The sequence below is a fragment of the Crotalus tigris genome, unplaced genomic scaffold (genome assembly GCF_016545835.1).
Source record: "Crotalus tigris isolate CLP2741 ecotype Arizona unplaced genomic scaffold, ASM1654583v1 scf7180000019553.37968852642:3898890, whole genome shotgun sequence".
Lineage (NCBI taxonomy): Eukaryota > Metazoa > Chordata > Lepidosauria > Squamata > Viperidae > Crotalus > Crotalus tigris.
Genome location: NW_024097591.1, coordinates 309660 through 322392, shown reverse-complemented (window position 1 = coordinate 322392; position 12733 = coordinate 309660). Strand labels below are relative to the sequence as shown.

General features: G+C 46.7%; 1 protein-coding gene across 11 annotated transcripts in view; it reads right to left on the bottom strand.

The window, feature by feature from the left end:
- The window catches only part of MARK2 (microtubule affinity regulating kinase 2), a 79177-nt gene that overhangs the window by 53879 nt on the left and 12565 nt on the right, over positions 1–12733 (bottom strand). For 7 of the 11 annotated variants that reach the window (XM_039363368.1, XM_039363369.1, XM_039363371.1 and 4 more), the window contains exons 1-2: positions 5035–5053; positions 4656–4738 (exon numbers count right to left, since the gene is read on the bottom strand). The exons of 2 other annotated variants lie outside the window; for them this stretch is intronic. In XM_039363368.1, the coding sequence (XP_039219302.1) occupies positions 4656–4691 (36 nt within the window). In that variant the 5' untranslated portion in view covers positions 4692–4738; positions 5035–5053. Of the gene's footprint in view, positions 1–4655; positions 4739–5034; positions 5057–12733 lie in introns of those variants that run through there. 2 more of the 11 variants (XM_039363377.1, XM_039363379.1) reach the window with 2 other exon arrangements.

Sequence of the window (12733 nt, the reverse complement as noted above, 5' to 3'; positions counted from 1 at the left end):
AATTCCTGCAACCGTTTTTCATATGTTTTAGCCTTCGTTCCCCTAATCTTCTCTATTGCTCTTCTCTGTTACTCATAGAGGCTCAACATCTTTTGCATCTTGATGGCCAAAACTAGATGCAATAATCCAAGGGTGGCCTTACCGAGGCACTATAAAGTGGTATCAACACTTCACCTGATCTGGATTCTGTCCCCAAAATCCACGTCAAATCCTCACAATCCCAAAACTTCGCAGTCCACATCCAAGGGCCTTCAAAATGACCTCGTTGCCAGGGCCTGTCGCGAGTGACCTGTCCACCTTGCTATGCAGAATCGGATTTCGTGGAATCATAGAGATGGAAGCCGCCGTTTCTCAAATCTCAGCAACGTTACGAAGTGGGGACTTCAAATGCCAGAATCCTGCCCCCACCTCCAAGCACCCCCTGGGGTTTTCTGGGAAATGAAGTCCAGGCGTAGCCAAGATTTAGATTAGATAACCTTTACGGTCATTTTTTTTTTCCCTGTGGGCACAACGGCACACATTAAAAATAAAATTCCGCTGCTTGCTCTCATAGCCTACGCATACATAACACACATTTAAAACATCCTATATAAAACATAGGTATAGACCTACACCCTGACATATAAGTAACACATAAATATTAATCACTGTCCATCTTGAATACATCATGGAAGGAGGAAGCTTTAAAGTTCACAAGGTTAATACTGTATGGGATAAATCCTCTCCTATGACTGATGCAGCATTGCTGTAATCATGTGATCAAAATTCACACTCTTGGCCACTGACTCGTGCTTATGACAGTTGCAGCGTCCCACAGTCACGTAATCCCATTTTTACGACCTTTTGACCAGCAAAGTCAATGGGGGAAGCCAAATTCACTTAACAACCGTGTTACTAGCTTAAGAACGGCAGGGATTCAATTAAAGAGTCGTAAAATGGGACAACATTCACTTAACAAACGTCTTACTTAGCAACAGAAATTCTGGGCTCAATTGTGCTCGTAAATTGAGGGCTACCTGTAATGGCTATGCCCAGGAAATCAGTTCTCTTGTCAAATTACCCTGGTTAAGGATACCGCTGACGTTCGCCCAGAATTTCTGTTCCTGTCTCTTGATGACCTTTATGTGGTGCCTTCAATTCTCAAGTCAACACAAACAGGCCACAGGCCTCCTTCTATAAAGTTCTTCTCTATGGTATTCCCCCCGCCCCATCCCTCTAGAAGACAGCTCAGCAACCCAGCCAAAAAAAATCACCACAGTCCTCAAAAGGGCAAAACGGCAGCTGTAGAAGCAAAATTGCAAAGAGGACAAACAGCTGCCTTAAACAAAATCCACCCGGGAGAAGTCTTTGGACGTTCCACCTGGGATGAACTGCGTAGAAAAATGAGGATTTTACAACGCTGGGGAGAGCCCTGCATACTCTCCTAGCCTTGCGTAAGAGACCCCCAGGGGGGGTCTCTTACTGCCTATAAGCAACGATTCAACAACATAAACAAACCGCAAAAAGATATTTGCAAAGCCATCTGAGCAAGCAACAGACAACTGGGATGCTGGATGCTTTCTTCACTCTTATTCGTCTTCCCGATGTAACCAAGCTGGGAGGCATTTTTCCTCCAAAGAAAGCAACAGCCAGAAAATAATGGGATATAAAAACTTACCCAGTGGTGTCCACGGCAGTGTTTCTCAACCTTGACCATTTTAAGGCATGTGGACTTCAACTCCCAGAATGCCACAGCCAGCAATGCTGGCTGTGGAATTCTGGGAGTTGAAGTCCACATGCCTTAAAACGGTCAAGGTTGAGAAACGCTGGTCTAAGGGGTGTTTTATTTCAGACATGTCGCGATACGGAATCTGGTGTCTTCTGCAAGGCTTAAAACGTGGAATCTGGAATGACGGGCACCAGAACGGAAGGAAAACACCAGAGAATAGGGTGGTGTGATGAAAGTGGGGCTTAAATTCTACCAGATTCGGATATCCTAAGTGGGGGGGGAGGAGGCAGAGAGGATGTCCTTCAGTCTCAAAACTTTGGGCATTCTGACGCCGTTGTCCGTGTTTTCCTACCAATCGCGATGCTTTGAGTGTACCGCACACCAGCTGGGTGCATCTCCCTTCAGTCAAGGTGCATCTACCTCGTGAGATAAAGAGGGAGACCGTCAGTTTGGGAAGCAACTTAGCCCCTGCTAAGTGTGTATCTAGAATTAAGGGAAGTTGCTTAAAACATGTAAAATAGAAAATGTTTGTTATTTGCCTTCTTGCGGTTCATCGTGCTGAGGAAGAGGAGGAGGAGGAGGATAAAAGCGACAACATGCTTGCACATTATCGGATACCAAAATAAACCTAAGGCATCTCTGTTTTTTCTGGCTGGCTGACGTGTGCGTGCCCTCTGTAAAAATAGCTGAGGTATAAAAGGAACCATTAATAGCAGGACTGGCCAGGCACACACAACACAACTGCGGTTTCTTCATCCAAGACCGACAAACAGAATCTCAAGAGTTCATTCAAACTTTTCCCAGGCTGCAGCCACAGATCCTGGGAACAAAACAGGAACTTCTCAAGCCAGACTTGGTTCACGTTTATTCAAGCAGCCCTCGGAGCTAGGCGGCTTGTGAGATTCCTGGCAACAAGGCCTCACTTCAACATGGCTGTCTTAGCCGCTATACAGGCAGTCCTCGACTTACAGCCGGTTGCTTCGCGACCGTTCAAAGTTACAACGGCACGGGAAAAGGGGACTTGCGACCACTCTTCGCGCTTATGACCTTTGCAGCATCCCCACGGATGGGGGAGGTGGGGAGAGTAGGGATAGTGGTAAAAGGTCGTAAAATAGGGCGCCGCTCGCTTAACCGCCTCGCTCAACGACGGAAATTCTGACCCCCCCCCCAAAACCGTGGCTGCAAACTGAGGATTGTCTGTGATGTACTGCTAGGTCGGTGACACGGTGCGTTTCCCCTGCTGAAAAATGTCTACGGGATCCCAACACCTGGTTTTACTTCCTGAGCGCATGCCGCAGGCGCATAAGAGACCCCTCCACATAGGAGCTATTGAAAGCCAGCACGCTCGGGGCCAAAGGTGAAATGAAAGCCAAGCCAGATATAATTATTCATGGCTGCTCCTTGAGAACAGGAAGGGATAATTTTACAGGAATAATCAGCCTGCCATCTCTTGGTGCCTAATGGCAGGATGGCATTCTGAGGGAAGAGAGAAAAGAGGGGAAGGGAGGGGAGGGTGCGGTAGGGATAGAGAGGAGAGGAGAGGAGAAGAGAAGAGGGAGAGGAAAGGAGAGAAGAGGGAGAGAAGAGAGGAGAGGAGTAGAGGGAGAGGAGAGAAGAGAGGAAAGGGAGAGGAGAGGAGAGAGAGGAGAGGAGAGGAGAGAAGGAGAAGAGAAGAGGGAGAGGAGAGAAGAGAGGAAAGGGAGAGGAGAGGAGAGAGAGGAGAGGAGAGGAGAGAAGGAGAAGAGAAGAGGGAGAGGAGAGAAGAGGGAGAGAAGAGAGGAAAGGGAGAGGGAGAGAAGAGAAGGAGAGGAGAGGAGAGAAGGAGAAGAGAAGAGGGAGAGGAGAGAAGAGGGAGAGAAGAGAGGAAAGGGAGAGGGAGAGAAGAGAAGGAGAGGAGAGGAGAGAAGGAGAAGAGAGGAGTAGAGGGAGAGGAGAGAAGAGAGGAAAGGGAGAGGAGAGAAGAGAGGAGAGGAGAGGAGAAGAGAAGAGGGAGAGGAGAGAAGAGAGGAAAGGGAGAGGAGAGGAGAGAGAGGAGAGGAGAGGAGAGAAGGAGAAGAGAAGAGGGAGAGGAGAGAAGAGAGGAAAGGGAGAGGAGAGGAGAGAGAGGAGAGGAGAGGAGAGAAGGAGAAGAGAAGAGGGAGAGGAGAGAAGAGGGAGAGAAGAGAGGAAAGGGAGAGGGAGAGAAGAGAAGGAGAGGAGAGGAGAGAAGGAGAAGAGAAGAGGGAGAGGAGAGAAGAGGGAGAGAAGAGAGGAAAGGGAGAGGGAGAGAAGAGAAGGAGAGGAGAGGAGAGAAGGAGAAGAGAGGAGTAGAGGGAGAGGAGAGAAGAGAGGAAAGGGAGAGGAGAGAAGAGAGGAGAGGAGAGGAGAAGAGAAGAGGGAGAGGAGAGAAGAGGGAGAGGAGAGAAGTAGAGAAGAGAGGAAAGGGAGAGGGAGAGAAGAGAAGGAGAGGGAGAGAAGAGAAGAGAAGGAGAGAGAAGAAGAGAGAGGGAAGAGAAAAGAGAGAGGAAGAGAAGAGAAGAGAAGAGAAGAGAAGAGAAGGAGAGAAAAGAGGATTTACTGGATTGCTAAGTACAAACTTCTAATACCACCATGGGTGTTTGACTCCTCCCAACGGGATGGATTACAATTCCAACTCTATTCCTTCTTGTCAGAATTGCCATACCGACTGGGGATGCTGGGAACTGTGGTCCGAGGCCTCCCTTGTTTACCCGAGCGCGGGACAAAAGCTGTCCTCCAGAACAGGATTAGACAGATGACTGGAGAAAAACAACATCAAGGGGGGGGGGAGAAGGAGGAGGAGGAAGAAGCAGAGACCTAGCCTGCCCCCATCCTCTCCACCGAGCAACAGGAAAAGTCACAACTGTGTGTGTGTGTTTTCTCGGGAGTCCTGTGCAGGGATGAAAGCACTGCCCCCCGCCCGCCCGCCCGTTGTCTCCCGAGGACTCACCAACCCATTAAGTCGTCTCCATATTGCTGCTGTCATGGGGGGAGCCGTTAAGCTGCCGCGGCTTCTAACCAGGGTGCTGTTTCCTTGCGAAGGAAGCAAAAGGTTACTTCCCTGTCTACGGCTCTAGTACCGCCTCTTCCTGCCAGCCTCCCCCCCCTCGTGTGTGTGTGTGTGTGTGTGTGTGTGTGTGTGTGTGAGAGAGAGAGAGAGAGAGAGAGAGAGAGAGAGAGAGAGAGAGAAGACGTCCCCCTGTTTTGGCAGCCAGGATCTCTACTCCGTTGCTACAAGGGAGACGATCAGGGGGCTTGCGTCCTGCCGTCTCTTCCCATCGCCCCAGATCATTACAGGAGGCTGGCCCGGCTCCAGAAACTTAACATACCTTGTGGCAAAATAATGCAGTTAGACACAGCCGCAGCTGGGAAAGAAACAAGCGAAGAACGAGCTGGCATCTCTGCAGCCAGGCAGGAAACGAGAGAGAGAGAGAGAGAGAGAGAGAGAGAGAGAGAGAGAGAGAGAGAGAGAGAGAGAGAGAGAGAGAGAGAGAGAGAGACCTTGAGCGGGCTTGAGGGTGCCACAGAAAGGAGATTGTGCAATTTTTCTTTTTTATTATTCTTTCTAAAGAGAGGAGAAGGTTTTCAAACAGGAAGAGGAATAGGGGAGGAGGAGGAGGAGGAGAAAGAAGAAGAGGAAGAAGGAGGAAGGAGAAGGAGGATGGAAAGAAGAAGAAGAAAAAGAAGAAGAAGAAAAAGAAGAAGAAGAAGAAGAAGAGGAGGAGGGAAGGAAGAAGGAAGGAAGAAGAAGAGGAGAAGGAGGGTAGGAAGAAGGAAGAAGAAGAAAAAGAAAAGAAAAGAAGAAGAAGAGGAGGAGGAGGAGGAAAGGAAGAAGGAAGAAGAAGAAGAGGAGGAGACCCTGAGGATGCTATGACGGCCATTAAGCGTGAAAAATCCTCATAAGTCACTTTTTTCACTGCCGTTGTGACTTGTCACTAAACAAACGGTTGTAAGTCGAGAACTATATGCATTGTGGTCCGCAAGCTCTAGAAAGCACCTGTGTGACTTGTGTTGTCCCTCTGGCTGATACCAGGTCAGCAAAAATCCCGAGTGTGTTTACACTGCAGCCCAGATTTTAAGGAGTAACCTGCAAACATGACCTCTGAAATATGCTGGGAACTGAATCAAAGGCTACTTAAGCCCTTTTGGGGTCAGGAAGTCAACCCGTGAAGACAGGAGGATCAACCCTGTGTTCAAGACCCTGAATCAAATCATCCTCCACTTACAATGGTTCATTTAGTGACCATTCAAGTTACAACGACGCTGAAAAAAAGGTGACTTTTTCACCCGTACGACCGTGACCGCATCCCCGGGATCCTACGATCAAAATCCGGACTTTCGGCAACTGGTTCATATTTATGACGGTTGCAGCGTCTCCCGGGGTCACCTGATCCGCTTTTGCGCCCTTCTTGACAAGCCAAGCCAACGGAGCAAGCCAGATTCGCACCACAACCGCGTTCCTCGCTTTAACAAACGCAACCATTCGCGTAACGAAAAGTCGTAAAACGGGGCAAAACCCTCTTAACAAACGTTCCCCTTAGCAACCTAACCTAAATTTGGGGCTGAGCGTAACTGGAGGAACACCTGTGCTCAAAGCGAGAGGATGAAGTTAAGCTGGTTCTGACCCACCAAGAGGACATTTCAGAAAAAGTGCTGGGCCTTGTTGAGACTCAACCTTCTGCGTGTCCGGTGGTGGCCTTTCACCAACCCTTTCACTCGTTGCTTCCAAACGCCAGACGTTGCAACAGATCCCACTACTCAAATCAGTAGGCTCTAATCGCTACCTCTACAGGAAGCCAATTCCTTCCACACCTGCACAGATAGGGATTAGATAGATAGATGGATAGGGATCAGACAGATAGATAGATAGATAGATAGATAGATAGATAGATAGATAGATAGATAGATAGATAGACAAACAGACAGACAGACATGGATGAATGGATAACTGGATAACTGGATGGATGGATGGATGGATAGATGGATAGATAGATAGATAGATAGATAGATAGATAGATAGATAGATATGGATGAATGGATAACTGGATGGATGGATAGATGGATAGATAGATATGGATGGATAACTAGATAGATAGATAGATAGATAGATAGATAGATAGATAGATAGATAGATAGAGATGGATGGATAACTAGATAAATAGATAGATAGATAGATAGATAGATTAGATAACTAGATAGATATATCTCTGTCTGTCTACCCGCAAACATGTATATGAAAATATCTATACATCACCTTACTGCATAATTAACAATTTAATTGCTTATGCACTTGAGCGAATTTTAAGCAGCTCGATTCCCCTTTGAGATCAGCCAAAGAATCAGACTCCAATTCCCCAAAGGACGGCCTTGTAAATAACCGCTCAACTCACACTGAACCCAAATCTCTTTCAACCATGAGTATCCAGCCCTGTTTTTGTTGTTGCTGCTTAATGAGTTCCACTACAATGTCCCTCTGTCCTGGTGCACAATGGAGTCGTCCCAAGCCGCTTCGCTTGACGTGGGCTCTGCTTTCTGTGTGCTGTGGAACCGGGGGGGGGGGGGGAGGAATAGAAGTTGTTGAGCCACAAAAACAGAAGAATAAGAGAAAAAAAGGAGGAGACCCAGTACTCAGAGGCAAGGGGGCATCATGTCCAGCCCATCTAACTCATTTTTTTCCCTCCACAATAGTTGAAAGTCGAGAATGGTTAGGTGTGAGGAGGTAACAGAATAATGGAAGGGGCCTTGGAGGTCTTCTAGTCCAGCCCCCTGCTCAAGCAGAAGACCTTACACTATTTCAGACAAATGGCCGTCCAGTTTCTTCTTAAAAGCCTCCAATGTTGGGGCATCCACAACTTCTGGAGCCAAGCCATTCAAACTGGTTAATTGTTCTAACTCTTGTGGTTATATAGCAGGGCTCTTCAAACTTGGCCCTTCTGTGACTCGTGGACTTCAACTCCCAGAATTCCTCAGCCAGCGTGCCTGGCTGAGGAATTCTGGGAGTTGAAGTCCACGAGTCATAAAAGGGCCAGGTTTGAAGACCCCTATTATATAGGAACTGCTTACCATTCAAAAGGCAGGTAGTCCCCAACTTACAACAGCTTGTTTAGTGACCGTTTTCAAAGTTGTTAAGAAAAAAGTGACTTAGGACCGTTTTCATACGACGGTTGCAGCGTCCCCGTGATCCAAATTCAGATGTTTGGCGACTGGCTCATATTTATGCTGGTTAAACGTTTCCGGGGACTATGTGATCCCCCTTCTGCGACTTTTTGACAAACAAAACCAATGGGGCAGCCCGTTTCGCTTAACGACCGTGTGGCTAACTTAACAACCGCAGCGATAACAACCGGGGCCAAGAAAAGTTGTAAAATGGGGCAAAACTCTCTTAGCAAAACGTTTCACTTAGCAACATAACCTCAATTTTGGGCTAGTTGTGATCGTAACTTGAGGAATACCTGTGTAGGGCCCGATCCTCCATGAGGCCTTGCTATCTCCTTCCGAGACACACCTGCATCCGGGTTGCCCGCAAGCGGAGCAAAGATAAACTACAAAATCCATTGTTTCTGAGCTCCGTTTATCTAACATATTTATAGCTCACCTTTCCAGAATGATTGAGGAAGGCCAGAGACTAATCCTAGACAAATACAGCGTAAAAGGACAATTTCCAGTCCCTTTGCCAGGAATGGTGATCCCGGAGCCCCGTCTACCTCCGGATCAGCAAAATTCTCCAGATCAGAAAAATCCTTTCCCACCTTTACCCAGCCTTTCACCTGGAGAGGATGCTAAAAACCACTGCTTTCCAATTAGTTCTTCTGGGGCACACCATGAGGAATCCAACGACAGGGAGTCCTCGTGTTACAACCGTTCGTTTAGTGACCAGCAGCGGTGAAAAATGTGACTTACGTCCGTTGCGGTATTTTGCTTAAGAACCGCGTTACTGACTTAACCACCGCAATGATGGCTTCCGTCCTTACAGCTAGGGCCTGGCAGCATAGTAGTAGTAGATGCTGGGTAAGTGTGGATGAGAGAGAGAGAGGGGGAGAGGAGGGAGGAAGATAGAGAGAGAAAGAGAGAAGAGAGGAGAGAAAGAAAGAGAGGAAGAAGACAGAGCAGAGAGAGAAAGAGAGAGGAGAAAAAGAAAGAGAGGAGAGAGAAAGAGAGAGGAGAGAAAGAGACAGATTGACTATGAAACTGAAAGAAAAAGAAAAAACGGGCTATTATCAAATCTGGAATTGATTTTACCATTGGCTGGAGGAAAGAAGGATTAGGAATTAAAATATGTATTAGCATGCAAACTCAGTCAGCACGTTGGTTGAAAAATTACTGTTGTGTATATGGAAAAAATGAATAAAAAATAAATTAAAAGAAGAAAGAGAGGAGAGAAAAAGAGAGAAGAGATGGAGGGAGAGAGATTGAGAGAGAGAGAGAGAGAGAGAGAGAGAAAGAGAGAGAGAGAGAGAGAGAGAGAGAGAGAGAGAGAGAGAGAGAGAGAGAGCGCAAACATTCATTAGTAAAAGTTTGTTGTTATTTTAAATTCACCGGGTCTCTGTATAGTCTAAAGAACCATTTGTGCCTCAGTGTTCAGTTGACTTGGGACTGAGGGTGGCCATTTGAGGATGTGAGTGAGTGACCATAAGCTGGAGCTGAGAGCACACGCTTGTGTAACAGTCGTAAGTGTGGAAAAACGGTCGTTAAGTCCCTTCTTTTGGCGCCGTCCTAACTTCGAACAGTCACTAAACGAACGGTGGTTAAACCGAAGACTATCTGTACCACGAACCAGCTCAAAAACGGTTAATTGGTTTAATAACCTGATATTAAGCAAACCAAGGCATTGTCAACAAAGCTGGGCCTGACAGATCCGAGGCCTGAGTCAGCTTCCCAGGAGTTTTTGCATCAGAGATGCTGCTTCTGTGATTTTACAGCAATATATTAGGTGGGTCCAAAGCTGACTCAGTAAAGAAGGATCTACTTGAGCAGATGGACGAGAAAGAGCTCCAGGACAGGGGGTTTCCCTCATTAGAATCTATATTTTAGCCAGCAGGACCCCCCCCTCCAAAAAAATGAGGGGGGGGGGGAGAGAAGGCAAGCAAGCACGCGAATCCAGGCTGCGTTGAAGTCCTTTCCTGCTTTTGGAATACAAAAATAAGTTTTTATTTGTGTTTGTCAGGCACAGTTGCTGATTAAAAACAATTAAAAAAAAAAGACTCTTAGCAAAGAGGCAGAAGGGCAGGTTGCGTTCCACCAACAACCCTTCATTTAGTGCCTGTTTGAAGTTACAGTGACGCTGGAAAAACTGACTCACAACGGGTCCTCATGTTTATCACAGTCGCAGCATCCCGCAACATCATGGGATCAAAATTTATGACAGTGGCCATGTCCCGGGGTCACGTCATCTCCCTTGTCACAGTCGTGACAAGAAGTCAATCTGGGAAGCCGGATTCGCTTAACGTCGTGTTTCGCTTAACGACGGCAGTGATTCGTTTAACAACCGAGGCAAAAAAACCAGTCGTAAAATTGGGCGCGACTCACTTAACGTCTTGGTTAGCAGTGGAAATTCTGACTCCGGTGGTGGTCGTAAGTCGAGGACCGCCACCACAACTGAGCCCAAAGTTTGTCACTAAGCGAAACATTTAAGTGAGCTTTTGTCACATTTTACGACTTTCCTTCACCGCGGCGGTTAAGCGAATCCTTGCAGCCGTTCAAGTTAGTCACGCCGTTGTTAAGCAAACCCGGCTTCCCCCGTTTGACTTTGCTGGTCAGAAGGCCCGCAAAAGGGGATCACGTGACTCTGGGACATGGCCAACGTCATAAATGTGAACCAGTTGCCAAGCGTCCAAATTTGGATCACATGACCGGGAGGGGGCAGATGTGGCAACGGTCGTAAGTGTGAAAAACGGTGCTAAGTCATTTTTTTCCCCAGTGTCGTTTTAACTCCAAACGGTCCCTAAGCGAAAAGTCGTAAGTTGAGGACTACGTGCGCTGTTCCTCCCGGGGCTTAACGCTACTCCAGAGTCAGCTTTGAGGAAAGCAAGAGGATAACGTGACATCAGCCGCGCATCCCGGCAAAAGGACCTCCAGAGGTTTCTTTAATCTATTTGCAAAACCAGGACTGATCTGGCCTCGAATCAATTAGCATTCTGGCTGCATCAGGGAGCAATCAGAGTAATTAAGCTAAAGACTTTCTCCCCCCCCCCCACCTCTCCCTGGGGGGGGGGCAGTAGGATTCATGCTGTGCTAGAGCTTGTTAAAAGGCAGAGCCATTTAAAAAAGATGTGGAGACTCTGGAAAGAGTGCAAGGAAGAGCAACAAAGATGATCAGGGGACTGGAGAATAAAAGATATGAAGAATTGGGGTGTCTATTTTAATGAAGAGAAGGACCAGGGGGGACAGGATAGCAGTCTTCCAGTATCTCAGGGGCTGCCCCAAAGAAGCAGGAGTCAAGCTATTCTCCAAAGCCCCTGAAGGCAGGATAAGAAGCAACGGATGGAAACTCATCAAGGAGAGAAGCAACCTAGAACTAAGGAGAAACTTCCTGACAGTGAGGACAATTAACCAGCGGAACAACCTGCCTCCAGAAGCGGTGAATGCTCCAACACTGGAAGTTTTTAAGAAGAGACTGGACAGCCATTTGTCTGAAATGGTATAGGGTTTCCTGCCTGAGCAGGGGGTTGGACTAGATGACTTCCAAGATCCCTTCCAACTATCATCATCATCATCATCATCACTATATTATTATTGTTGGTTGTTGTTATTGTTATTACTATTATAAGAAGCCTTAGCAGAAAAAATAAAAACAGCTCAAGCCACAGGTTCTTGCCTGCAGCTGACAGGCAAGTATGATTAAATACAGATAATCCTCAACATACAACCACAATTTCTGTTGCGAAGTGAGACAACTGTTAAGTGGATTTCGCCCTGTTTTAGGACCTTTCTTGCAACAATTGTTAAGTGAATCACTGCAGTTGTTAAGTTAATAACACGATCCCTCCAATGATTTTGCTTGTCGGAAAGTCACAAAATGCGATCACATGACCCCCCCCCCGGGACTCTCCGACCGTCATGAATTTTGATCACGTCACCCTGGCGATGCTGCAACGGTTGCAATGTGAAAAACGGATGCAAGTCCCTTTTTTTTCAGTGCCGTTGTAATTTCAAACGGTCACTAAATGAACTGTTGTAAGCCGAGGACTACCTGTAAGTACACCCCATTTAAAATTTATGGCGCTGGAAAGAAGCAAGCTTTGGAGTAGCGGGCACAGGACTTTGCAATTTGGCCTTTGCAAGCACATGACGGGCAATTCATCGGTTGCACAATAATGAAGATAATTAAGATTATTCCAAGTCAGGAAGGGATTTATTTCTTGCACCAATAAAGCCATTCACAAGCGGGGGAATCTGCAAAGTTTGAGAGTCAGAGTTTTTTCGTTCTTACGGTTTTTTTGCACCACTGGTGGACGCGGGAGGTTCTCGTAAAATTATCTCCCTCTCTGAAACAGACACCATAAGGCTGAAAAATCTGCCAAAGTCTGCCTCGCTTCGGTTCCATTTTTACCGTTGCTCCAAGCTTCAGAGAGCTTTGAAAAAAGGAGATCAGCAAGCTTAATGAATCAATTAATTAAAGAGCTTAAAAGGCCAAGCAAATGATCTCCCCATGGTCTGGCCAACGGGTGGAGCAGAGATGTAGGAAAAGAAACTTGCATTATTATCCTAAGCCTGCTTTGAAGCAATTTTGCAACAAGGCAGGAAGCAGAATGTCGAAAGAGGATGTGGCTTTGCTTTCTGTATTTCTCCGGTGTCAACGCTGAATTCGAATTTCTTCATGGCTCTAGGATCTTTTGAACTTGGAAACCACTTCTTATAAGAAACCGGCTGGTGTGCTTCGACATTTATGCAGGCCCCTTTTACAGAACTTAAAATAAATATTAAACCGTCCCTGATGAAATCAAATCCCTGTAAAGATAATTAGCTTTAAAAAAAAACCCACAAAAGCTCAGATCTAACACAAAGGAGAAGCAAATTGTAAGTAAATCA